We start from the raw sequence: 27,311 nt of genomic DNA on the forward strand, positions 1-27,311 counted from the left end.
CTCTGTGTGTTCTGTGCTTAGTCGCTCAGTCCTGTCCGACTTTGCTACCCCGAGGGACTGCTAAATCCGCCAATCTCCCCTTCCAAACACCTACCTGCCATCCAAGGCCAGCGCCGGAAACATATTAGCCTGGAGTCACGTGGGCTTCCCCGCAGCAGTTCCGCCTCCCCGGATCGGCCGGAAGTGGCGCGCGCGCCTGCTCAGTGCGCCGGGGGCCCTGTCTAAGCCGCTCCCTCTGAGCCGCCGTACTGTTTCCCGGTGGGGTTGGTGGGGTTGGTGGGGTTGGTGGGGTTGGTGAGGCATGGAGCGGGTGGGCGGCGGCGGCGGCGATTGCTGCGGCTCCTCCTCCGCAGACCCGCGAAGTACCTTCGTGCTGAGTAACCTAGCGGAGGTGGTGGAGCGTGTCTTCACCTTCCTGCCTGCTAAGGCGTTGCTGCGGGTGGCCGGGTGAGGGCAGGGGCGGCGGGAAGCTGACCTCGGGACTTGCCTCGGGCTTGCCTGGGCTGGCGGGTGGGCGGATACCGTCGGGACCCAGGGCTGACCCCGGCTCCGGACCCCGTGTCCCAGGTGGCGCTCCCATACCCCAGCGCTACCTGCCGTAGTGCTCCCGGGGACCCTTCCCAGAGGAGCCAGTTTCCCCCTACGGTTCTCTCCGCCCCCAGTTCTGCCTCCGAACCGCTGCTACACGCCTCGCCGTCCCGGGGACTCGGGATCCCGTAGCGATCTCCTGCTGTTGAGGTTATGGGTGGTGGCGAGCGGAGGGAGGTACAGAGAGAGCTGCGGGAGAAAGGGAAGTGAACGTCCGTTCACAGTCCTTTGTGCGTGTGCGTCCCCAGCGTGTGTCGCTTATGGAGGGAGTGTGTGCGCAGAGTGTTGCGGACTCATCGGAATGTGACCTGGATCTCCGCGCTCTCGGCGGATCCCTGCCATCTGGCGCAGCATTGCCTGGTCCGCGTGGTAGCCGAAGAGCTTGAGGCAAGTAAGGGGTGTCGCGTACAGTCCTTTGCAAGTTTGGTGGGTCAGTCGTTGAGATTAAATACTATAAAACAATTCGTATATGGTCTGACTTCCCTGGTGGCTCAAGACGGGAAGTTGACCACCTGCAATGCGGGAGACCTGAGTTTGATCCCTGGGTTGGGAAGATCCCTTGGAGAAGGAAATGGCAACTGCCCACTCCAGTTCTTGCCTCGAGAATCCCATGGATAGACTGGCGGGCCACAGTCCATGGGGTCGCAGAGTTAAGCACAGCTTCCAGTTCAGGCACGCCAGGCCTTCGTGTCCATCACGAACTCCCGGAGTTTATTCAAACTCATGTCCATTGAGTTGGTGATGCTATTCTGTAATTTAGGGAAAATTTGCTCGGGGCATGAAGACTTTATAAACACCAATTTTAATGACTGCATATTGTAAGGATGTGCCATGGTTTCTTTGACCATTCTCCACATACTGGGCATTTTCAATTCAGTTCAGTTGCTCAGTCCTGTCTGACTCTGCAACCCCATGGACTGCAGCATGCCAGGCCTCCCTGTCCATCACCAACTCCCAGAGTTTATTCAAAGTGCCATTGAGTCAGTGATGGTATCTAACCAACTCATCCTCTGCTGCTCCCTTCTTTTGCCTTCAGTCTTTCCCAGCATCAGGATCTTTTCCAGTTAATAGGCTCTGCACATCAGGTGGCCAAAGAGGTGGATATTCAGCTTCAGCATCAGGCCTTCCAATGAATCTTCAGGGTTAATTTCCTTTAGGATCGATTGGTTTGATCTCTGCAGTGCAAGGAATTTGGACTTCTCCAGCACCACAATTCGAAAGCATCAGTTTTTCTGCACTCAGCTTTCTTTATGGTCCAGTCCTCACATCGGTATATGACTACCTGAAAAACCATAGCTTTGACGATACAGATCTTTGTGGGCAAAGTGATGTCTCTACTTTCTAATACGCTGTCTAGGTATAAGTGTACCACATTTATATCCATTTCATCTCTTGGTGAGCACCTAGGTTGCTTCCATCTCTTGGCTATTGTAAATAATGCTGCAGTGCATCAGTTCAGTTCAGTCAGTCACTCAGTCCTATCCCATTCTTTGTGACCTCATGGACTGCAGCATGCCAGGCCTCCCTGTCCATCGCTAACTTCTGGAGTTTACTCAAACTCATGCCCATTCAGTTGGTGATGCCATCCAAACGTCTCATCCTCTGTAGTCCCCTTCTCCCACCTTCAGTCTTTCCCAGCATCAGGGTCTTTTCTAATGAGTCAGTTCTTTGCATCAGGTGGCCAAAGTATTAAGAGTTTTAGCATCAGCATCAGACCTTCCAATGAATGTTCAGGACTGATCTCCTTTAGAATGGACTGGTTGGATCTCCAAGTCCAAGGGACTCTCAAGAGTCTTCTCCAACAGCACAGTTCAAAAGCATCAATTTTTCGACACTCAGCTTTCTTTATAGTCCAATTCTCACATCCATACATGACTACGGGAAAAACCAAAGCTTTGACTAGATGGACCTTTGTTGGCAAAGTAATGTCTCTTTTTTCATATGCTGTCTAGGTGGGTCATAACTTTTCTTCCAAGGAGCAAAGGTCTTTTAATTTCATGGCTGCAGTCACCATCTGCAGTGATTTTGGAGCCCAGGAAAATAAAGTCTATTACAATTTCCACTCTTTCCCCATCTATTTGTCATGAAGTGATGGGACCAGATGCCATGATCTTAGTTTTCTGACTGTTGAGCTTTAAGCCAAATTTTTCACTCTCCTCTTTCACTTTCATCAAGGGGCTCTTTATTTCTTTACTTTCTGCCATAAGGGTGGTATCATCTGCATATCTGAGATTATTGATATTTCTCCCGGCAGTCTTGATTTCAGCTTGTGCTTCATCCAGCCCAGTGTTTCTCATAATGTACTCTGCATAGAAGTTAAATAAGCAGGGAGACAATATACAGCCTTGACGTAGTCCTTTCCCTATTTGGAACCAGTCTGTTGTTCGATGTTCAGTTCTAACTGTTGCTTCCTGATCTTCATACAGATTTCTCAAGAGGCAGGTCAGATGGTCTGGTATTCCCATCTCTTAGAATTTTCCAGAGTTTGTTGTGGTCCACACAGTCAAAGGCTTTGGCATAGTCAATAAAGCAGAAGTAGATATTCTTCTGAAACACTCTTGCTTTTTCCATGATCCAGTGGATGTTGGCAGTTTGATCTCTGGTTCCTCTGCCTTTTCTAGCTTGAACATCTGGTAGTTCACGGTTCACGTACTGTTGAAGCCTGGCTTGAAGAATTTTGAGCATTACTTTGCTACCGTGTGAGATGAGTACAATTGTGCGTTAGTTTGAGCATTCTTTGGCATTGCCTGACGTTTTCCAGTCCTGTGGCCACTGCTGAGTTTTCCAAATTTGCTGGCATATTCAGTGTAGCACTTTCACAGCATCATCTTTCAGGATCTGAAATAGCTCAACTGGAATTCCATCACCTCCACTAGCTTTGTTCATAGTGATGCTTCCTAAGGCCCACTTGACTTCACATTCCAGAATGTCTGGCTCTAGGTTGGTGATCACACCATTGTAATTATCTGGGTGGTGAAGATCTTTTTTGTACAGTTCTGCTGTGTAGTTTCGCCACCTCTTCTTAATATCTTCTGCTTCTGTTAGGTCCACACCATTTCTACCCTTTACTGTGTCCCATCTTTGTGAGAAATGTTCCCTTGGTATCTCTCATTTTCTTGAAGCGATCTCTAGTCTTTCCCATTCTGTTCTTTTCCTCTATTTCTTTGCATTGATTGCTGAGGAAGGCTTTCTTATCTCTCCTTGCTATTCTTTGGAACTCTGCATTCAGATGGGTATATCTTTCCTTTTCTCCTTTGCCTTTCACTTCTTTTCTATTCACAGCTATTTGTAAGGCCTCCTCAGATGACCATTTTGCCTCTCTGGATTTCTTTTTTGGGGGGATGGTCTTGATCCCTGCCTCCTGTACAGTGTCATGAACCTCCATCCATAGTTCCTCAGACACTCTGTCTATCAGATCTCATCCCTTGAATCTATTTGTCGCTTCCACTGTATAATCATAAGGGATTTGATTTAGGTCATACCTGAATGGTGTAGTGGTTTTCTGTACTTTCTTCAATTTAAGTCTGAATTTTCCAATAAGGAGTTCATGATCTGAGCCACAGTCAACTCCTGGTCTTGTTTTTACTGACTGTATAGAGCTTCTCGCTCTTTGGCTGCAAAGAATATAATCAGCCTGATTTCGGCATTGACCATGTGGTGAGGTCTATGTGTAGAATGTTCTCTTGTGTTGTTGGAAGAGGGTGTTTGGTATGACCAGTGCATTCTCTTGGGAAAACTCTATTAGCCTTTGCCTTTCTTCATTCTGTACTCCAAGGACAAATTTGCCTGTTACTACAGGTATTTCTTGACCCCCTACTTTTGCATTCCAGTCCCCTATAATGAAAAGGACATCTTTTTTAGGTGTTAGTTCTAAAAGGTCTTGTAGGTCTTCTTAGAACTGTTCAACTTCAGCTTCTTCAGCGTTACTGGTTGGGGCATAGACTTGGATTACTGTGATATTGAATGATTTGCTTTGGGAACGAACAGAGATCATTCTGTCGTTTTTGAGATTGCATCCAAGTACTGCATTTCAGACTCTTTTGTTGATTGTGATGGCTATTCCATTTCTTCTAAGGGATTCTTGCCCACAGTAGTAGATATAATGGTCATCTGAGTTAAATTCACACATTCCAGTCTATTTGAGTTTGCTGATTCCTAAAATGTCGATGTTCACGCCTACCATCTCCTGTTTGACCACTTCCTATGTGCCTTGATTCATGGATCTAACATTCCAAGTTCCTATGCAATATTGCTCTTTACAGCATATATCTTATCAAAATATTTTTCTTTTTCCCTTCAGAAAAATACCCAGCAGTGGAATTGCTGGTCAAATGATAGTTCTGATTTTAGCCTCTAAAATCTGTATGGAAACACAAAAGACCCTGCATAGCCAAAACAACCTTGAGAAAAAAGAGCAAGGCTGGAGGTATCATGTTCCATGATTTCAAACGATATTACAGTAATCAGAACAAATTTTAGGGTTGTTTGTTGTGGTTTTGTGGACATGTCATTGGTATGTTGGTAGGGATTGCGCTGTGTAGATGACGCTGGGGCATATGGTCGTTTTCACAGTGTCCCTGCACTTGGTGACCTCAGGATATTGTTCACGTGTGCCATCTTCAGTTTCTTTCATCGGTGTCTTAAGATTTTCCGAGTGTAAGTCCTTTAAATCTTGGTTATTTTACTCCTAGTTACTTTATTCTTTGGGGATTATTTTCTTTGTTTCTCTTTCTGATAGTTCATTGTTAGCGTATAGAAACACAACCAATTTCTGTATATTAATTTTGGATCCTGCAACTTTACTGAATTCATTTAGTAGCTGTAATAGTTTTTTCTGGTAGTGTCTTAAGGGTTTTCTATGTGTAGTAGTATGTTATCTGCAGACAGTGGCAGTTGTACTTCTTCCTTTCAAATTTGTATCCTTTTGTTTCTTTTTCTTGTCTGATTGCCATGGCTTGAACTTGCCATACTATGTTGAGAGTAAGTGGCAAGAGCGGGCATCTTTGTCTTTTTCCTTGTGTTATGAAATGTTTGCGTTCAGCTTTGCACTGTTGAGTGTGATTTTTGTCCTATGTGTAGATGTGTGTTCCCTCTGTCTCCAGTTTGTGCAGTTATTTTCATAAATGGATACTGAGTAGTGTCAAAAAATTTTCTGCATTTATTGAGATGACCAGGTATTTATTCTTCATTTTGTTAATGTGGTGTATTACATGGACTGATTTGCATACATTGAACTATCCTTGCATCCCTGGGATAAATTTCACTTAATCATGTACATGACTCTTTTAATGTATTATTGAATTTGATGTGCTGATTTTTTTTTTAAGAAGTTTTGAATCTTTGTTCATCAGGGATATTCGCTTGTAATTTTCCTTTTTTGTGGTGTCTTTGGTTTTGGTACAGGGTATGTGTCATGAGTTTGGAAGCCGTTCTTCCTCTTCATTTTTAGGGAATAATTTGCGTAGGGTAGGTGTTAACTCTAAATGTTTGGTATAGAATTCACTGGTGAAGCTCTATGGTCCTGAACTTTTGTCTGTTGGGAGTTTTTAAATTTCTGATTCAGTTTCATTGTCAGTAATTGGTTTGTTCATTTTTTCTGTTTCATTCTGATTCACTCTTGGGAGGTTATGTGTTGCTAGAAGTTTATCCCTTTCTTCTAGGTGTTTATCTTGTTGGCATATAGTTGCTCATAGTAATCTCTTTGAATCTTTTTGTATTTTTCTGGGGTCAGTTGTAATATCTCCTTGTTCAATTTATTTTATTGATTTGGGCTCTCTCTCTTGATGAGTATGGCTAGTTTTTCAGTTTTATCTTTACAGAACCAGCTCTTAGTTTCTTTGATCTTTTTTTATGATCTTACTGTCTCTATTTCATTTATTTCTGCTCTAAGCTTTATGATTTTCTGGCTAACTTTGGGTTTTTTTGTGTTCTTTTTCTAGTTCACTTAGGTGTAAGATTAGGGTTTTTAAATTGTGACTTTTCTTGTATTCTGAGGTAGGCTTGCATTGCTGTACACTTAGCCCTTAGAACCGCTTTTGCTGCATTCCACAGATTTGGGGTTGTGTTTACATTTTCATTTGTCAGCAGGTATTTGATTTCTTCAGTTGCCCATTGGTTACTTAGTTGCATATGTGGCCTACCAGTGTTTTGTTTTGTTGTGGTTAATGTCTAGTCTTGTGGTCAGAAAAGATTCTTGATATGATTTCTGACTTCTTAGTTTATTGAGACTTGTTCTGTGGCCTAGCATATCATCTATCCTTGAGAATGTTCCAGGTACACTTGAAAATGTGTATTCTGCTGCTTTTGGATGGAATGTTCTATATGTTATATCTGTTGAGTCTATCTGTCCTAATGTATTGTTCAAGGCCAGTGCTTCCTATTGATTTTCTCTCTGGATAATCTGTGCATTGATATAAGTGGGGTGTTAAAGTTCCCAACTATTGTGATGTTACTGGCACTTTCTCCCTTTGTTTCTGTTTGCTTTATGTATTTAGGTGTTCTCTTTCTGGGTGCATATGTATTTACAGTTGTCATATCTTGTGGTATCAATCTCTTTATCAAAGTAGTGCTACCTGTCTTGCTTTTCATATCCATTTCCATGGAACACTTTTTCTCCATCCCATTACTCTCAGTGTGCGTCTTTAGATCTGAAGTGAGTTTCTTGTAGGCAGCATATATATGGGTCTTATTTTTTTTTTACCCATTCAGCCAGTCTGTGTGTTTTGGTTGGAGCATTTAGTTCATTTACATTGAAAGTGATAATAGATTAAGTGCGTACTTATCCCTGTTCACTGTTTTCTGATTGTTGACGTAGTTCCTTTTTCCCTCCTTTCGCTTGCTTCCCTTGTGATGTCATGACTATCTTTAGTGTTAAGTTTGGATTCCTTTGTCCTCTGTGTGTGTGATTATTTTAAGGTGGTGATTCTCAAGTTTGAACACATTCAAACTAACGTGCATCCACCCCCAGCCTTAATTATTTCTGACATCGTAGTTTCCCTTTTTTTGGTTTCTGTATCCCTTAACAACTTTTTGTGGATATTGATGACTTTACTCTACTTTTGTCTTTTAACCTTCCTTCTAGATGTTTATATTTCCAGGTGAGGTGTTTAGAGAAGTCTCTTAAACATTTCTTGTAAATTCTACTTAGAGGTGCTGAACTCAGGTTTTGCTTGTCTGTGAAACTCTTTATTGCTCTTTCAAATCTGAATGATAGCCTTGCCGAATAGACCACTCCTGAGTGTGGGTTTTTTCCTTTCATCACATCGAACATACTTTGCTGCTCCCTTCTGCCCTGCAAAATTTCTGCTGAAAAGTCAACTGACCATGTTATGGGAGTTCCGTTGTACATAACTAGTTGTTTTTCTCTTGCTGCTTTGAAGAGTCTCGCTTTAAGTTTTGCCTTTTGAATTATAATGTGCCTTGGTGTGGACCTCTTTGAATTCTTCTTGTTTGGGATCTGTGCTTTCTGGATCTGGATATTCCTTCCCCAGGTTAGGGAAGTTTTTAGCTATTATTCTTCCAGTAACTTCTCTCATCACTTTCTCTCTCCTCAACTTCTGGGATTCCTATAATGTGAATGTTAGTACTCTTGATGTTATCCCAGAGATTTTTTTAAACTACTGTCAGTTAAGATTTTTTTTTTCTTTTTCTTTTCAGCTTGAGATGTTTCTGCTACTCTTTTACTTCACTCGCCCGTTTCTCTGTATCGTCTAATCAGCTGCTGATTCCTTCTAGTGTAGCTAAGTTTGTTGCAGCTACTGTGTTTCTCAGATCTGATGGTTCTTTACAAGTCACTCTTGAGCTCCTCACTGTGTTCATCCATTCTTCTCCTGAGTTCATTGAGCATCTTGATGGTCAGTGCCGTGAGCTCTGTATCAGGGAGATCGCTTATCTCATTTCGCTTAGTTCTCCCTCTGGGATTTTGTTTTGTTCCTTCGTTGGGAACATACTGCTCTGTCACCTCATATTTCCTGATTTTCTGTTTTTAGTTCTTTATATCGGGTAGATCAGTTACGCTTCCTGATCTTGGAGAAGCAGGAGATGTCCTAGGGGGCCCAGAAGCACAGTTCTCTCTGATCACCAGAGCTGTATCCTCTAGGAGTACCCCTAATGTGGGCTGCGAGGGTTCATCTCCTGAGGCAGAGCTGACTGCTGTGGGTGTGCTGGTAGGCAGGGCTGGCCCCCAAGCCCGGTTGGCTGCCAGGAGCTCATGTGGAGGTGCCAGCTGCTGGCGGGTGGGGTTGGGTTCCAGTGAAGTTGGGTTCCAGTGAAGTTGGCTTTGTGGCCAAGGGAGGACCAGGGCTGGTAGGTAGGTAAGCCCGTGGCACTCATAGGCTGGAGGAGGGACTCCACAGTGGTGCTAGTGGCATCAGGGTCCTCCTGGTAGAACACGCTCCCCAGAATGGCTGCTGCTAGCATCTCTGTCCCTAGGGGAGAGTCCTCGTTGCCTCCTGCTTTTCTGGGAGGCTCTCCAAGATCTGACCCAGCCTCCTTTCAAGTTACTGCCTCTGCGCTTGGACTCAGAGCATGTGAGATTTTGTGTACACCCTTTGTGAATAGAGTCTGTTTCCTCCAGCCCTCTGGCTCTTCTGTACACAAGCCTTCCTGGCCTTCGGAGCCAGAGGTTCTGGGGCCTCATCTGCCTGGCTTTACGACCCATGGGCTGGGGGTCCAGTGTGGGGCTCGTATCCCTTGCTCCCTGGGGACAGCCTCTGCAGTTGTGATTACCCTCACATTTGTAGGTTGCCTGTTCAGGGTGTGGCCTACTCCAGTTTCCCCCTTCTGCCTTCTCATGGGGATTCCTGCTGTATGTCTTCAGCTGAGGAAATTTTTTTCCATTAGACGTGAGGTTGTTCCCATCAGTAGTTCCTCTGTAAATAATTGTAAATTTGGAGTTTCTGTGGTAGGATGTGGGCTGAAGGTCTTATTACTGTTATCTTGCCCCCTACTCCCCCAAATTATATTCTTTGAAGATGCCTTGTGGACCACGGAAACTATATCCATAGTTTATTTTCCAGCCCTGAGGCCACTACAGGGTCATCATTGTCTCAGTATCTTTTCTGAGTTTGTCTATATGGAATCTGCTCCAAAACCACCTAACTTTCCTAGATCCGCATTTCTTTTCCATTTAACTGCTGTTGAGGCTTTGCTGAATGCTGTCTTCTTCCTTCCATTTTGATAGTAAAAATCTTTGAAAGTAACCAGCTTAGGAGGAAAACTATGTTCACCCTTTTCATTCAGTTGAACTGTTTTGCCACTTGTCAGTTATATGTATTTCGGTGGAAAACATGAGTCTCAATAAGCCCAGGTTGTACGGGCTTAGAGCTGTCCCTCGCAAGAGATAAGGCACAAGTAGGAATGACTGGGATGTCAGGGGCGTCGCATACGAGGGCAGAGGTCCTCAGGAAGTCTAGGAAAGGTTTTGTGGAGTGCGGCACTTAGCTCTTTCTTAGGAGAAAAACAATCTTCAGCAAAAGGAAGAAAGCTGCAGAAGGGTAAAGACAGAAGTGAGCTTGCCCAGATAATGGTGAGCGAGAGACTCCTGTGGGAAACTAGTCGGCAAGCCGGAAATGAAGGCCTGGATTATCTAATTGGGCAAAGAAAAGAGGAGTGATGCCAGTCTGTATACTTTTCCTCTGTTGCTGAGATGTTTCTGTTGCTGTGATACCTGTTCACATAAAGCCAGTGGGATCTTTTGCTGGTACTTAATGTTTTTGTCTAAGAGCTGAAATTATTGTGAAAGTGAACTTCTTCAGCCAGGCTGGAATGAATGTGACCTGAAGAAATAATATATGTTCCACAGATGAATGAACTGAAAGTGAAAGAGCGTAAGTGAAAAATGAGTGAGTAGATGGACTCAAAACACCAGCACTGACCTGAAGAAAGGTAGGGCAGCAGCAGTTGGGGTCAGGGCAGAGCCTGAAAGCTCCACAAAAGCATCTGTAGACCTGTGTGACCAAATTCTGTTTGTTTTTTTTTTTTTTCTTTTCTCCTTTTTTCCTTTGCAGAATGTCCATATATTACCACAGACAGTTCTTTACATGGCGGATTCGGAAAATTTCATTAATCTGGAGGAGTGTCGTGGCCATAAGAGAGGTGAGCATCAAAGGAGAAAGTTTTGGATTCGTTTGCTTCCTTATGTACCTCTGTTTGGAGCTAAGTACTGTTTTCATCCTGAGAGTTACTGACTTTCTGAGGCTCTGGGCCTGCTCCCTGAAGAATGCATGAATATAGTTGTCTCTGAACTTTTGAGGAACCGTTTGCTTCAGAGATTGCAGACCTTGCAGGCTAAAGATTCAGAGATTCTATCCAGAGATTCTAAACCTTGTGGCACAGTTGACACAAGTTCTTTGGAAAGGTGTTTCCTCATTTTGAAATACTTGCATGTGCAGGCATTTGTTTTTTACTATTAAAACAGAATGTCTGTCTGTGGCCGTTCAAGCCTTTCATTGTGTTGGATGAGCATTTACCTAATGGTCCTTCTCTGGCAGGACTGTGCATTCTTCTTGGCCTGCTAAGTGAAGAGGCAGACTGTGTCCCGTGATGGGCACACTGACCCCAGAGTTAAGACTCAGTGGATTATCAGTGTGTGATTTGATTCCAGATGACTGTGCTCTAGAAAAGTCATGATTTCATATCAGCTTAACAGAAACAATAGTAGATCTGAAATTCAGCTGCTACTGCTGATGCCATTGAGGCAAAAGCAGTATGTGAACAACTGGAAAAGACAAACTGGCAATGCTGAAGGTCAGATTTAGAATTTAACGTATAAAACAGGGACTCACAACAACAACAACAACAACAACAAAACACGACTTTTATTTTTAATCAAAGCTTTTAGACGTCCTTGTAATGTGTTCTAGTGTAAAGTGACTTAAACTGTAATATTTGCTTTTATTTTCCTCATCAAATTTGACCTTAAGTGGATGACCTGGATAATCTTCTTCTGTATTACTGCAGCCAGGAAAAGAACTACTATGGAAGCAGCGTTTGCCCTTGAGAAGCTCTTCCCAAAACAATGCCAAGTCCTTGGGATTGTGACCCCAGGAATTGTAGGTGAGAGAATACCAACTTGATTTCCTGCCTTCCATTAAAATGGGGTCCTATGGATCGGTGGGTTATTTGTAGCTTAAAGCAGATTTATGTTTTTGGCCATCCAAAGTACAATAAAGTTAGCCTTATATACCTTCAAGTTATATTTGACGTACATTCATGTTCCTTAGGTTACTGTGGTTAATATTTTCAAGTCTCAGGGTCGTCCATATAAGCTGTGTGTATTAATAATTCATATCTTGCCAGTAGCCATTCAGAGGAAGACAAAGATCTCATTCCTCCTCTCTACAAATCAGAAAGTATTAGTGAGAATTCTCACTTCTGGCAGTTCAGCCAGAACTGTTCCTGGTGGGTGGAGGTGAGGTCGGCCTGGACAGGCGCTGCCTTCAACCTGCCTCAGACACTTCTTTTTCTCTCCTTGGCTGCCACTCTTTGAAGCTTATAGCGTGAAGTTTTTTTTCTAGGTTTGCTCCTGGTGAATGTTTGCCGCTTTTAATTATTTTTGACTGTTCTCTAGCTCGTGCGGGAATGAGAGCCTGTTGAGGCCATCACGGTCCAGTGGCTCCGATCCCCGGGTGGAAACCCCAGCTGTACCACTCAAGTGTCTGCATGACGTTGAGCGAGTTCGCTGACCTCATGGAGCTTCAGTTTCCCCCTCTCTGACATGGGGGTGATTGACAGTACCTTTCCCAGAGAGTCTGAGCAGTCAGTGAATTGCACACGTGCAGTATTTAGACCAGAGGCGTGTAGTAAGCAGTGAGTAAATGGTAGCTATGATCCTTCACTTTGTTGCACTCAGTAGTACTCCATAATTGGCATTTTTAATCTTCACTGAGAGACTTTTGATTGGATATTAAGTTCTGTGCAAGGAAGTACAAAGGATTTCAAGTACTCACAGGCAAGTAGGGGTAAATACATGGTTGATGGGAACTGTCTATGCAATTACCTCCTACTCCTGTATTATATCAGCCCTGTCATCACAAATTTTGTTTCTCATTGGATTGAAAAATGATGGCAGTGACTGATTTTAACTCTTAATTTTTCCTTAAATGAGTGATCTAGTTACCCATTATTAGTTATTATCAAATGCTTCTATAGAAACAGCTTTGAGTTCTTACATAATTTTGTTGGGCCTCTGTGTGGGCAATCACGCTGCCTGCTGTGACTTCCTCAAAGCACGACCAGGTAGAAAGTCTAAAATTTGAGTTGGGGGTCAGGGACAGGAGAGGGCAGGCAGACCCGGGCGACACCCTTGCCTCCGTGACCCCATAGTGAGGGGTGGGCAGTCTACCTGAAGCCTTCCTCTCACGCTCAGAGCATTGCTCATCTTTCTCCCTAAGTTCCCGTGTTATCTTGATGTTGGGAGGGAGTATCATTCCCGCTCCCTTTATTTGGGACCTGGACCCACTCCAGTCCGCCCGCTGATTCTTGTTCCCCTGCAGCTGAGTGCTGTCTTTGAGCCAGTTCCACACCTGTCACAGCAACGCTTCCACCACGACAGCTGATTGGATTCCTTTTTCTTAGGCTACAATTAGTAACTATTTCTAAAACAGCCATTGGTGATAACTTTTTTTGAAGTAGAATTGCTGTGAAGTTATAATTACTACCTCCCCAACTTTTTATTTGGAAAAACTTCAAATCTATAGAAAAGGTGGTAGAATAATAGAATAGTACAATAAACACCCATATGCCTTCATCTAGTTCACCATTGTGAAAAACATGTGCTTCTTCTGTGTTTATGAAAACATTTCTTTCTAAATAGTTTGAGAGTAAACCGTAGGCATCATGACCTTATACTTCTAAAAATGTGAAAGCTGAGAAGTTTTTTCTTGGGTATTGGCCTATTATCTCATTGATTATGCTAGTAAACTAAGCCGCAGTTACCTAGGTGTGGCTGGGTAATTTATATGAGCTGAAACGTCTGTCTTCATTGAATTTGTTCACAAAATTGTTTCACTTCTTTCCTAGTGACACCAATAGGATCACGTAGCAATCGACCTCAGGAAATAGAAATTGGAGAATCTGGTTTTGCTCTATTATTTCCTCAAATTGATGGAATAAAAATAAAGCCCTTTCATTTTATTAAGGATCCAAAGAAATTAACACTAGAAAGGCATCAACTCACTGAAGTAGGTAAGTTGTTATGTTACCATTAGTTGCCCATATTGTTGATTGATTTTGTTTGTTCCCGAGAGTCTGAATTAAGTACAAGTTACTACAGATGTGGACAGTTCAAACTAGTGATTAACAGAGGCTGGTGCAATATTTTTGATAGAATAGATCCACTTTTTAAGTTATTTTACTTACATTAAAACCTGAGAGAACTAGAGATGAATTTTCCACAAATACTCCATTGATAAAAACTCACTTGTATTTAATTCTGAATTTTGAAGGACTTCTTCCTCTTTGAATATTTTCTTATCATTTTGTCCTGTTTTGTTTTTTGAAGGTGAAAAGTTTAAGGTTTTATTTCTCTTTTGTGATAGTAATAAGCATTTGTTTAAAAAAAAACTAGAAGATACAGGTTAGTTCTATATCGACTAATTAGAAAGAAATAAGTGTGATGAATTTGATACGTTTTAGAGATAGTATAAGTTAAAGCAAAGTCTGTCAGACAAAGGTTTACTAGGAAATACCAGGCAGGAGACTTGGCTGATGCAGACAGGTCATGCATGAGAGTTGATAAAAAGGGTTGGCTCAGTTTCTAAGCACTAATGAGAAAGCGTAATTTAATATAGTAAGCATTAAGCTGACTGTTCAAGCAAAGCAGTGCTAAGGCCTGTCATCTACCTCTGCGGGTGAACTGATTGGGGTTAACTTGTTGGGGGAGCTTGTTTGGCCTTTGACTTGGTGCTTCTGCTGAAGGTCCTGTGGTTTCTTCTTGTGTGCTGTCTCTTGTTTTTTGTCCAGAAGTGAGTATGGTGCCTCCTGGGCATGCTCTCTTCTGTTTTAAAGCAGCCTGGGGATCCATGGTTGAGGTCTTCATGGTAGTGCTGCTTGAAGCTAGAGGCCTAGTTTTGTCCATTTATAAGAAAGACTCAAAATCTTGAGTGGGAGTAACCATCTATTTTATAATCAAATAGTTATTAGGTTTGTGTTAGACCTTGTTTGCATTGTGGCTCTAAGTATAGGAATCAGAAAACTGATGGAAAGAGTCCCGCATTTTTCTGCTCTGTGACGTGATTTTATTGGTGTCCTTTCCCTGAACTGTTTGCTGTCAACAGTTTTGACTTATTCCAAGACATTGTTTTCATGCTGTTCATGACCTTCTGGAAACAGGCTTTGCCTAGATTGAGATGCTAATCTCTATTCTTTCCCGTACTGTTTTTCATGCTTCTCTGTTTGGACTGTTGCCTTGTATGTGGACAGGAAGATGGAGGCATTTGAGGTGGGCAGGGAGGGAGTGGTTGGAGGCTGGGATGTGGGCACCCCTTCTCCACAGAGCGCCAGCCTGCAGCCCTGAGCCGGACACCCAGAGCAGCTCGTCAGCTGTGTTCTGTGGCCGTGGACGGCACCCCGTCCCTGCAAGTGTCCCACAGGCTCAGCACACACACTTTCTCTAAAGGCCAGGTAGTGACTGTTCCAGGCTTAGCCAGTCACGCAGCCTAGTGGCATCTATTCAGCTCTGCCATTGGAGCACAGAAGCAACTGTAGACAGTGCACCAAAAATCAGCTTTGTTCCAGTAAAACTTTCTATGCAAAGGCAGGGGGCCAGATTTGGCACCTGGGCTGTGTTCCTCTGCATTGTAGACTTGGCTGCTCTGAGTAGAAGGTGGAGTGTGGAAAGCCTGTGGTGAATAAACAAAGCCCCCTCAGCCTCCTGCGAGATGGGCGGTGTCTCTGCGGGCAGGGACCTCGCATGAGATTAGTCCTTGTAGACCTTGTACATAGGGTGTGTCATAATCAGACCCAGCCTCCCAGGACATATTACTTTATATATATAAATATACATATATATATATAGGAGAAGGCAATGGCACCCCACTCCAGTACTCTTGCCTGGAAAATCCCATGGATGGAGGAGCCTGGTAGGCTGCAGTCCATGGAGTCGCGAAGAGTCGGACACGACTGAGCAACTTCACTTTCATGCATTGGAGAAGGAAATGGCAACCCACTCCAGTGCTCTTGCCTGGAGAATCTCACGGACAGGGGAGCCTGGTGGGCTGCCGTCTACGGGGTCGCACAGAGTCGGACACGACTGAAGCGACTTAGCAGCGGCATACACATAAATAATACACACACACGTGGCCACACACCCTGGTTACGTTCTTTTTGAAGAACTTACAAAAAATGGCACGTTTTTTAAAAGAGGCGTGGTGGTGGTTTAGTCGCTAAGTTGTGTCCGACTCTCGTGACCCCATGGACTGTAGCCCACCAGGCTCCTCGGTCCGTGGAATTTCCCAGGCAAGAATACTGGAGTGGGTTGCCATTTCCTTCTCCAGGGGGTCTTCCCCACCTGGGATCAAACTCCGATCTCCTGCATTGCAGCCAGATTCCTTACCGATTGAACCACAAGTGAAACCCGAAAGAGACACAGGTTGTTCTGAGATCTGTATGGTATCCACCCCGTGTTAAAAAATAGTCTCTGGAATGAAAAAAAATATATAGATATACACGTGTAGATGGGCCAACACTTGAGTCTTTTGAAGTGAAAGCAGAAACACGCATGTTCCGTAACAGCCAGTGTTGGTTCATTGGAAACTGTTTGTGTGCAGCTCCTCCGCCAGTCCGGCATGTGCGGGGCTGTGGAGATGCCTCCTGGGGCTCCCGGTTCAGCAGGCCAGGCCGACTTTGAATGCAGTACACCGATGTGTGAGTGTCACCAAGTGGACGCACAGAAGTGCTGGGAAACATAAGCACGGGACTTAATCCACCCTGGGGTCTTGGGAAAGTGACATTTGGGCAGAGCCCGGAGGAGGAGTGAACTGGAGTGGGCAGGGGTCCCTCACATGTGGAGTCAGGAAGAGGATCGTAGAAGTATTGTGCCTTCTTTCCAGGTTATTGACAAAAACAGATCAAAGGACAGGAAATAGAAAGAGCCTGGCAGCTCACCTTCGGGACTGCTGTGCAGCCACTGGCTCATTTATGAAATGTAAGGAATTCCAGTGTGTCTGGAGAACGGTGAGATGGAAGGTGGGGGAGTGTGGTGTGAGCCAGGAGGCAGGCTGGGACCGGCTCTGCCTTGCAGGGACACACTAAGGATTTTTACATACATAAGGGCAGCGGCAAGCCAGGACTCGAGGCAGAGGAGGGACACAGCCAGCTAAGTCTTCTGAAACTGCCCCTCTGGCTGTGGTGTGTTCAGTTTGGCGGGACACAAGAGAGGCTGTTGTGGCTGTGGCACGTGGACCTGTGGAGGCACGGATGGCTTCACGATGAAGTTTCGAGGTGGAATCGAGGTTGAGGTGATGGACTTAAATGTTGGGAGCTGAAAACGAGGATGGTGACAGTGTTGTCGCCTGAGTTTCTGCCACTGTGGGCATGCTGAGGAGCGGAATAGACGGGGCAGAGGCCAGAAGAGCCAGATGACCAGCTCTGGGGTGGACACGTTGAATTGGAGATGGGAACACTGATTCGACAGTTAATACGTGGGTCTGAAGCTCAAGAGAATGGTCTCAACCACAGATGGAAATTTGGGAACACCAAGGTGATTGAAGAAACAGGAGCTGGCACAGTAATTGGAGGAGGAGGGGAAGGAGGTTCAGCAGCTGATGTTGCTTATTCATGGTTGACACTGACGTGATGTCAGCATGTCCCTCCCAGCAGCCATTCCCTTCTCCAGGGGATCTTCCCAACCCAGGGATTCCCAGGCCTCCCGCAGTGCAGGCGGATTCCTTACCAGCTGAGCCCCCGGAGAAGCCCAAGAAGACTGGAGTGGGTAGCCTCTCCCTTCTCCAGCGGATCTTCCCGACCCAGGAATCGGACTGGGGTCTTATGAATTGCAGGCGGGTTCTTTACCAGCTGAGCCACCAGGGCATTGTTCCCTGTGCTGTAAATCTTTGTTGCTTGTTGTGTACCTGTTTAAAGTAATTATCGACACTCTACATGCATTTAGATTATATCACTTTCACATAGTTCATAAAAGAGCTGTCTTCAGAAAGAGGTTTCTCTAAAAAGAACAGAAATCTGAACACACAGACCTAGAGATTTTTCAGGCAGTTCTGGCCAATCTTTGGAATAGTTCTTCATAGTAGGCTTTCCTGAATCTGATGCTGGTCTTGGTGTCTAGATTTTAGTTTTTTCCTTTTAACCTTCTAGCTTGATGATACCTGTAATGAATTTATATTCTGCCTTATTTCAAAATGAATTTAAGGCAGCTTACAAAAAAGGTATGTAGACGATCTGTGGAGGAACTGAGCTGAGGCTCGCGTGTAGGAGGGGCATGGGGCAGCCAGGGCCATGGGTAGTACCTGAGGTGCGGGTTTGCCGAGCCAGGACAGAAGTAGAACTCGACCCAGTCTTCCGAGAACTGTGATAGATTCTAGTGGATCCAAATGCCCTTACGGTAAGTACGTTGAGTTTTTCAAGCTGTTTTGTACCATGTCTCTCTATGAACACCAGTGGCATCACCCCAACTCTTGATTCCTTAAAACAACAGTGGTAGGATCCAAACCAATGAGGTCTGGTCGCTGAGCGCTGTGTGCAACTGAACAGTGTTTAGGGCTGCCAAAGGAATGGGTAGCCCACGCGCCCTTCAGGCACTCAGTCTGCTGACTTCCGTCTCTCGCTGGATTTCCCCGAACAGGGAACTGGAGATCACTGGTTGAGTGTGTCGTCTGCCCAGCAAACATCAGAGCTGGGAAGATGGCTAGCCTGCTTTCTTGAAGTTGAAAGTTCTGAGACACTTGTACCGAGTAGAGGACCCCCTCGTTTCACCAGAGGCAGGACTGAAGGCACTGCCAGGATTTACCCCAAAGTGAGCTGGGTGGTCATCTTCTCAGGCTCATTTATCTTAGACCTCTCAATGTTGAGTGGCGTGGCGTTTGAACCTTCCTTCCGGTATATGATAGAGACCTGTCTGCCTTGACAGGCAGCCAGCCTGGGCTACGGTGGACTTGTTCTCTAAGTTGGGTGGAGGGAAGTGAGTCTGGTTTCTAAATTAGTGTGTTTGCGTGGTCTGCTATAGAACGAGACCACTGGAGGAAGACATTGAAAGCACTGGGTATGCAGTGGCTGAATGAGGGTGGTGCCTAGTCGGCAACTGTAAAAGAGTCTAGAGCTTAGAAAACAGTAGGAAGGGGAGAGATTAGAAGTCTTTAGGTTTCTGAAACTTAAAACTGAGAGTCGAGATGTGGGTCTAGTCTGCTAAGATGTCCTGGGCCAGTCACTTTCTTGAGATGAGCAGCCTTTATTTGTAAAATAAGACTACACTGTTGACCCCACAGGCCTCTTCTAAGTCTAAATAGTCATTCTGGAAAAAAAAAAACCCACAACATTTTCTGAAAATTTGCTGGCCTGGTCTGTGTGGAGAAAAAGAGCCTTTAGTAATGGTTTGGGGTCTTGAAAGTACTGGCTTTTACTAATATTCTTTACTCTCCCTGCAATGTGGGTTTCCCTGGTGGCTCAGACAGTAAAGAGCCTGCCTGCAGTGCAGGCGACCAGGTTCGATCCCTGGGTCGGGAAGATCCCCTGGAGAAGGAAATGGCAACCCACTCAGGTATTCTTGCCCGGGAAAACCCATGGTTGGAAGACCCTAGCAGGCGACAGTCCATGGGGCACTTTCTTACTCTCCAAAGCAGTGCTGCGCTGTGGAGAGAATTAGAAATGGACCAGAGGCAGTCTCCCTAGAGAGGTCATTACTTCGTGTTAGGAACTGGTCGTTCACCTCCGCCCCACCCCAGTCTGCTTGAGTGAGCTTTACTTCAGGCAGCCTTTATCCTGTGAAGATGGAAGTCCTCTGGCTGAGTCAGTGGATACTCGAATAGGGGGTCAGGTGTTTGATTTTTTTTTTCTTTTTCCTGCCCCAGAGCCACCTGTTTGTCACCTTTTAAATTGATGATAGTCTATGAACAGGGTGCCAGAGGCACATATGAAAGCCTGGGAGCTTGTCGGGGATGTGTGTGCCCTGCTGCCTCCTGGCCAGCTTGTGCTGCCCTCTAGTGGTAGCTGCTTTTCATTCCAGAATTACATCCCAGAAGGGCTCCAGAATTGAGTGTTTCCCTGCTTTGGAATGAGTTTCCCATGGTTAATCCACCTTCTCTCTCCTGGAAAATGTGGATAAGGCCTGTATTTTAATGGTGTTTTGGTTTCCTAAGGCTGCTGTAGCAAATTACCGCAAACTTCCGTGGCTTAAAGCACCATTTATTCTGTCACAGTGCAGAGGCCAGAAGGCTGCATCGGTGTTGGTGGAGCTGCTCCCTCTGGCGGCTGCGGGGGCGGGGATCTCTTTTCTCTTCCTCCTTCTGGTGCCGCTGACGTTCCTCATGGTGGCATCGTTTCAGTCCCTGCTTCTGAGGTCACATTGCCTCTTCTGTCTGTTTCTCTAGTAAGGATACTTGTGTAGCATTTAGGGCCTACCTGGACAATTCCGATGATCGCATCTCAAGATCCTTAATCACATCTGCACAGACCCTTTTCCCAAGTTAGGTCACATTCTTCGTTCCTGGGAATGTGGTGGGGAGATCACATTCAACCCTCCACAGGTGGTTAGTGGCGTCTCATTTTCTCTGGACGTTTAAATTCCCACTGCATCTAACTCTGTTCTGTAAACCAGTGTTCCCTCCCATGCCAGGTGGCGGCCTGAGTGGAGATGGCTTGTACCCAGGCCCACCAAGGGATGCTGCTCAGTTACACAGCTACTTCCTTATTTGTGTTGAATGTTGACTATATTATTTTCAAATAGCCATTTAATTTTCTTAATGGTTAAAAATTAATTATAGCAAAGGTTTTGAGTAATGTTAGAGCTTGCAACAGAGAAGGCAATGGCACTCCACTCCAGTACTCTTGCCTGGAAAATCCCATGGACGGAGGAGGCTGGCAGGCTGCAGTCCACGTGGTCACAAAGAGTCAGACACGACTGAGTGACTTCACCTTCACTTTTCGCTTCCATGCATTAGAGAAGGAAATGGCAGCCCACTCCAGTGTTCTTGCCTGGAGAATCCCAGGGATGTGGGAGCCTGGTGGGCTGCCGTCTGTGAGGTCGCACAGAGTCGGACACAACTGAAGAGACTTAGCAGCAGCAGAGCTTGCAAAAAAAATGGAAGACTTGACAGCTTACACACTAAGTTGCACTTAATTAGGCATATAAGATATTAGCAATAACATTTCATCTTGAAAAATAATTCACAATTCCTTTTTAAAGATTTCTTTCAGAGACTCTCTTTTTAAAATGGTCACTCTCCGTTGTTCTGCAGGTCTTGTCGATAACCCTGAGCTTCGTGTGGTCCTTGTATTTGGCTATAACTGCTGTAAGGTGGGAGCCAGTGATTACCTGCAGCGAGTCGTCAGCACGTTCAGTGATATGAATGTCATCTTGGCTGGAGGCCAGGTGGACAACCTGGCATCACTGACTTCTGAAAAGTATGTCTGATGTGCTTTTGGCTTCTTCTGCATGTGATGGGTTATGTTCTCAGCTTTACATTACTTTGGGTTTTTAAAAAAATCATGTTTAAAGGATTGCTAATAGTTCATTCCATTTTGCAATAGACATAGGTTGAAGGGCTTACACAACATAATTCTGCTTATCTTTGAAGAACAAAACTTACGTATGTTATCCTTTTAGGAATTTATTCTTAGTTGGACTTAAACTCTCCTTAAAATTGACTTTCCTCATTGTTTATTGCGTTTCCTTGATGGCTCCATCACTCTGTAACTGCCGCATTTCACTTCCTCTCTGGTTCTGTTCTCCTCTAAAGGAAATGTGTGGTTCAGTAGCACAGCTTTGTGGTAAAACTTCTTGGAGCCTCCAGTACTGTGCTCAGTACTTTGGATCTTTTAGAGGGAAGGGTAATACTGTTACTTGTGGCAGTTCTTAAATACATTTGGCCACAGAACCTTTTATACGTAAAGCATCTTGCAGGCCTACTGGTATTATTCAGCACACATTTTTTTAAAATATTGTATTAGATTTTTAAAAAAAAATTTTATTGGAGTATAGTTGATTTACAATGTAGTGTTAGTTTCAGGTCTAAGCAAAGTGGATCAGTGATACATATATCCACTCTTTTAAGATTCTAGTCCCATTTAGGCCATTAGAGTGTTGAACAGGCTTCCCTGTGCTATACAGTTACCTACTTTATATACAGTAGTGTGTATGTGTCCATCCCAGCCTCCCAGTTTATACCCCGCCTTCCCCCTTGATAACCCTGTTTGTCTTCTACATCTGTGACTATTTCTGTTTTGTAAATCAGTTCGTTTGTACCATTTTTTCAGATTCCATGTATAAGCAATATTACTTGGGACACATTTTGGGAAATACAATACTAGATCTTTTGAAAGGCTTTTTCAAGTTCAAAAATGATATCTCTTTGATTTTATTACTAAGGCGTCTGTTTTCAAAGATAAAAATATTTGCTCTTCTATCTTGAACCATTACTACTTTTCCATTTCCAATGAAAGTATGTAGTATTTTGAGTTTCAGCTGATTAAGTGGACATAAATACCAGCTGTTCCCAAAAGGAAGAAAATGAAACATTCCTCCCGACCCCAAATATTTCCTGCAGACCTCGTTATTTCTGTATTCATTCTTAGTATTTGGATCCTAGAGCAGTGACATGGAGACAGACTGTTAGAGATCAGTATCTTTAAGAGCAGTTTAAATCATCCTAGTCATAATCTCCATCCTGGTTGTCAGCACCGACAGGTCAGGGAAAGCAGATGCTAAGTTGAGTTTCTTGGAACTTGAGGAAGAAGGGAGGAAAGCCAAGTGCAGTGAACTCTGAGCACTGGATTTCATGCATAAGTATACCTGATTCTTGGTAGCTGTCTGTGGGCTATTTCCCCTCTTGTTTAATCTTCCTTATTGTCTTTTACTTTTAAATTATATACGGATGGGGCAGTGGTGATTTAACTTACAGTTTATCTTTGAAATGCCAACTCATTCAGACATGTAACATCTGAGATGCTGGCCAGTTAGTTTAGCATGGCTGCCTGTATATAATATACCCTTTATACCTAATATGGGGAAATACACCCTCCAGCAATCATTACCTTTTACGTGACCCATTAGTGTGGTCTTTACACTGTGTCATTGAGTAAGGGAAGTCACTGAGTGTCTGTCAGTGCTTCATTTTAATGGTGTCCAGATATGAACCCCTCTCCCTCTGAAAAAAAGATGACTAATTCTTTTAGGCAGGAGACACCTGTTGCCATTGTACACCGACGAGGAAATGTAATAAAGTTAAAGGAGCAGCAGCAGACTCAGAAGATGGATTCTGCCCCTCAGAAACTGGTTTTGCCACTGGTTAGCCTTAAGGGACTTACTGCTTAAGCCTTTTAAGTCTCAGTTTCTTATTAACCCAGTGAATCCTGCCAGTTCACAGACTCAGGTGTTGCTAAGCCTGATAAAAAAAGGTACTTGCTTGGTTTCCCCCAGTGGGTGTTAACAACTTTATTAACACTGTTTATATTTTCTTTAGTAACCATAAAGTATTTATTTTTAAAAATGCCAGGTAAATAGAAACAAAATATATGATTTTTTCCTTCAGATTAAACTAAATTATTGGCTCAAAGCAATAAATAAGACACAGCAATGTAACCTGTTTCTTTATGGACCAAATAGAAGAGAGCTAAAACTTCTGGAATTATGGGTTCTAATAAAATTATCCTCCATGAGTGAATATTTAATACACCTCTTTTAAAATTTGACAAGCTGAGGTAGGGGATAAAAAGGTACTGAAGCTGTAAATAATGCCAAAAGCTTCAGCATTGTATATATGAGTAAAGTTGTAAGGTTCCTTTTTAAGGAAGAGGGTAAGGTGAGGATGCTCTGTGCCCCTCTAAAGCTCAGGCTGGATTTTAGAAATCTTTGTGGTGATGCATTGGCCCCTTTGTATCTATGACTGAAGAAATAATTGCTTTCTTCTCCACAGATCTGCCTTCTGCATTCTTTCATTGTATTAATTTCAGTAGTTTCATTTTTAACCCTTTCTACCTTACCTCTGCTCGGGGAGAGAGCACCTGAGACTAACCGTAAATTAAGGCGGCACTGCTCAACCAGTGAGAATTGGGAGGAGCTTGCTTTCTTTCACACTGTAAACCTGAATTGTTTCATGACACGTTGCCACTTTTCTGATTTCATTTCCTAGGAGCCCCCTGGACATTGATGCCACTGGTGTGGTCGGACTGTCATTTAGTGGACAGCAAGTCCAGGGTGCCACAGTGCTTCTCAACGAGGATGTCAACGACGAGAAGGCTGCTGACGCTGCCATGCAGCGCCTCAAGGCAGCGAACATTCCGGAGCAGAACACCATCGGTTTCATGTTTGCATGCGTCGGCAGGGGTTCTCAGTATTACAGAGCCAAGAAGAATGTGGAGGCTGATGCATTTAGAAAGTTTTTTCCTAGTGTTCCTTTATTTGGCTTCTTTGGAAATGGAGAAATTGGATGTGATCGCATAGTCACTGGGAACTTCATATTGAAGAAATGTAATGAGTTTAACTATAATGATCTATTTCACAGCTATACAACAATAATGGCACTGATTCATCTTGGGTCATCTAAATAAAGCCACCTGTAAAGTGGCTTTCACAATATATAACTTGTAGGCTCTGCCTTTTCTGGAAAATGGAAACTTGGGAGGTGTATATTTCAGACAGAAGAAACTTTATATGTATCTGTTTTGTAGCTTTGACACTCTAAAGATTTTTTTGGTAGTTTTTAATGTATTAGAGGAAGGATAACTTTGTATATAACATAACAGGGACCCAGAGTTGAGAACTTTTACATCAGGCACAAGCGAACCGATTATGACTATTGCACCAGGCTGTGTGACTGCTGTATGACAGGACTTTACATAGTCTTCTGCATGGAAAGATTGAGAAAGGATCCATCACTGGAAGGAGAGCTGAGACATTCCATGACTACCTCTGCAGTGTGAGATGATCTTTCAGCAGAATCATGAAGATTTTTTTCTTCCTTAATAAAAGAGAAAACTATACAAATGGCTTGATAAATTTTTCTCTGCTTTACAGTTTCACCATGCTTTTCAGAAGCTGTAACAAAATTATTACTGACTTTTTACTTGATAAGTATTAAAGAACTGTTTTGTTTTAGTACTCTATAAAGTTGCTTAGTCAAATGAACTGCCAAGACTAATCCATATTCTATTATAAGGGAAAACATTTTCCTTTTCCCTCAGTAAAGACATTGCAACATGGACAAGGGATCGAGGCTAGAGTCACACTTGGGTATCAGCTGCTGCCTTTGTGTGCTAGAGTCCTTGAAGAGTAACTGCTGACCTTAGTCACTCACTGTAGCCCTCGGGGCATAGTCACCAGCAAATAAACATCAATGTTGAGACTGAAAAAAAAAACCGCATCGGAAGATTCTTTTTTCATCTACTTCTATATAGCTAGTTGGCAGATCAGGCAATTACATCACCTTTCTTTGATTTTATACCAATATAACATACCTTGGAAACTCAGATAGTTGTGGTGGTGTTATGTTGCCCAGCTGTGTTCAACTCTTTGCAACCCCATGGACTGCAGCATGGCGGATTTCCCTGTCTTTCACCATCTCCTTCAGCACTTTTAGTGAGTGAGTAAAGGAAACTAAGGGGAAAACCCAGAATGATGGTGTTTGTCAGCTAGCAAATCCTGGCACATTTCCAGTAACAGGACTGTCAAGTTTAAATTTCTAATTATTTGTAAATATATCAAAATAGGTGCAGAGAATACCAGTTTTCTCCTGATATCCATTCTTTCCTGTTCACACAGATAACACCTTTGGTTTTTAGCTAGGCACATGCACACCAGAATAAAGACTACATTTCCTAGGCTCCCTTGCAAGTATGACTGTTCAGGACAGTGGAATGTGAGGGAAATGGTAATATTTCCTTTAACAGTATGACCGTTTTTGTTTTGCTTTCCTTTATTCGGTGCTGTTGCTTAGAAGTGGGTGTGAGAGTGAGCCATCTTAGACTCCACAGCAGAGTCAATGCTGTTTTGTGGAAGAGAACCACACAGAACAGTATCCACACAGTGTTTTGTTGAAGTGCATAACTGATCTGGACTGCCTCTCTTTAGGCTGTTTTACACGTCAGAAATTAAAATCAGTCTTGCCTAAGCCACTTGTTTTTTTCCCAGGTCTTTGTGATAGGACATCTGTATTAGCATATTCTAATGCAGTATGACGTAATGTATGGCCCTTTTGTAACAGTCAGTAGTTCTAACAGGATAGAAGGAAACTTGCAAGGTAAGTGAAATCAAAATATATGAACATTCACACTTTTCTGTTTTTAATAATTTGTTAAACCAAACCAATTTTTACTCCAAAAGATTTTCTTTCTGCTGTTTATATGAATGATGAAAATACTTTAAAGTTTCTTTAAATTATGATTATCCTCAATATTAGTTCTTGAATAAAGCCCAAAGAAAAGTTTGATTGCAATGGAATATTTCTGAATATTAGTATTTAGCTGTGTTTGAAAGGCTTGTCTTAAAAGCAAGCATTAAAGGAAAAGTTACTGTTTCAGCTAAAAAAACATATTAAATTCCTAGAATGGCAGCTGTTGTATAGTCATTTGTGAAACCGGAAAAATGATCACATGAAAAAATTGACCCAAGCACAAAAAAACTAAAGATGTATTTTCAGTGTCTTCACATACTGAACTGCCTTCTATCAAGTGACAGGGTTGACAGGATTGTTTATTCTATCAAAATGTTTTAAAAATGCTTTCTTATGTGCTTTCAAAGCAGAATCTTTCTGCAGCTACAGTTTGCCTTGTTAAAGTCTGCTTTAAGGAATAAACTCCTTGAAAAGCCAAGTAACAATGTAAGGAAGAGGAGGGAAGCTTGGGATTAAGACCTGGAAACAGACATCCTACATATTGCTACAGTTAATAGCCTGTGACCTAGACTAATGAAGGGGTCCAGAAGGCCAGTTCACTGCTGTAATTCTCAACTTTGCTTACACCTGGACCATTGGTAAATATTCAGTCTAGTAAGAGAAGCCAAACAGCAAAGGTTTTGCCACTGATTTGTACCGCAAATTTAACACAGTGAACATGAAAGAATGTAAAATAGACTTTTACAAACCTGATAATGCCCTATGCATTCTACAGAAATTTGAGAAAATAATTAAATCTACTTTGCCATTTTGTGCCCACACAGCCTGACCTGTTTTAACACCACCATAAATTCCATTTTATCAAAACAGAAGACTAAATCCTCTTGATTTGAAACTGAGATTTTAGATGACTGACTTGGTTTTCACTTGTAGAAACAATTTATGAGTCTTGCGTTATGAAAATCCTAAAATAAAACATAGTGAATATTAGTAATAACATCCTTGTTAAATGAACAAAACTAACACCTATACTATGTAAAAGAGTGTTACCAGGAAGTCATTTTAATATTGGCCCATTTATAGAAAAAGTCATATTTATATGAGACATGTTACTTTTATTTCATTTCTGGACTATGCCATGATGGAGACAGAAGAATATATGCTACTATAAAGCAGAGAACATTGGCAGAAACCAATAAACACCATTTAATGTTTTGGTACTAAGAA

At 43.2% G+C, this 27,311-nt stretch overlaps 2 protein-coding genes, 1 long non-coding RNA gene and 1 other non-coding gene across 5 annotated transcripts in view; 2 read left to right on the forward strand and 2 right to left on the reverse strand.

Moving 5' to 3' along the window:
* The window catches only part of LOC138423796 (uncharacterized), a 42,500-nt gene extending 41,753 nt beyond the window's left edge, over window positions 1-747 (reverse strand). Inside the window, exon 1 of the long non-coding RNA XR_011250452.1 lies at window positions 95-747. This is a non-coding gene — a long non-coding RNA (uncharacterized lncRNA). The remainder of the gene's footprint in view (window positions 1-94) is intronic.
* On the forward strand, window positions 161-25,110 carry FBXO22 (F-box protein 22). Its single transcript, XM_069560123.1, has 7 exons — window positions 161-447; window positions 837-975; window positions 10,596-10,683; window positions 11,548-11,643; window positions 13,609-13,773; window positions 20,994-21,159; window positions 23,886-25,110. Exons 1-7 carry the CDS (start codon window positions 302-304, stop codon window positions 24,301-24,303), a joined length of 1,218 nt encoding a protein of 405 aa, XP_069416224.1. The 5' UTR covers window positions 161-301; the 3' UTR covers window positions 24,304-25,110.
* LOC138424024 (small nucleolar RNA SNORA3/SNORA45 family) lies at window positions 24,963-25,086 on the forward strand. The gene has a single exon (XR_011250598.1). It is a non-coding gene; the product is annotated as a small nucleolar RNA SNORA3/SNORA45 family (small nucleolar RNA).
* A 99-nt stretch (window positions 25,111-25,209) lies between the features above and the next one.
* Window positions 25,210-27,311, reverse strand: part of NRG4 (neuregulin 4) — a 101,845-nt gene continuing 99,743 nt past the window's right edge. For both annotated transcript variants that reach the window (XR_011250450.1, XR_011250451.1), the window contains one exon: window positions 25,210-27,049. The gene's annotated coding sequence lies outside the window, so the exon portion shown is untranslated. The remainder of the gene's footprint in view (window positions 27,050-27,311) is intronic.

The sequence above is a fragment of the Ovis canadensis genome, chromosome 18 (genome assembly GCF_042477335.2).
Source record: "Ovis canadensis isolate MfBH-ARS-UI-01 breed Bighorn chromosome 18, ARS-UI_OviCan_v2, whole genome shotgun sequence".
Classification (NCBI taxonomy): Eukaryota; Metazoa; Chordata; class Mammalia; order Artiodactyla; family Bovidae; genus Ovis; species Ovis canadensis.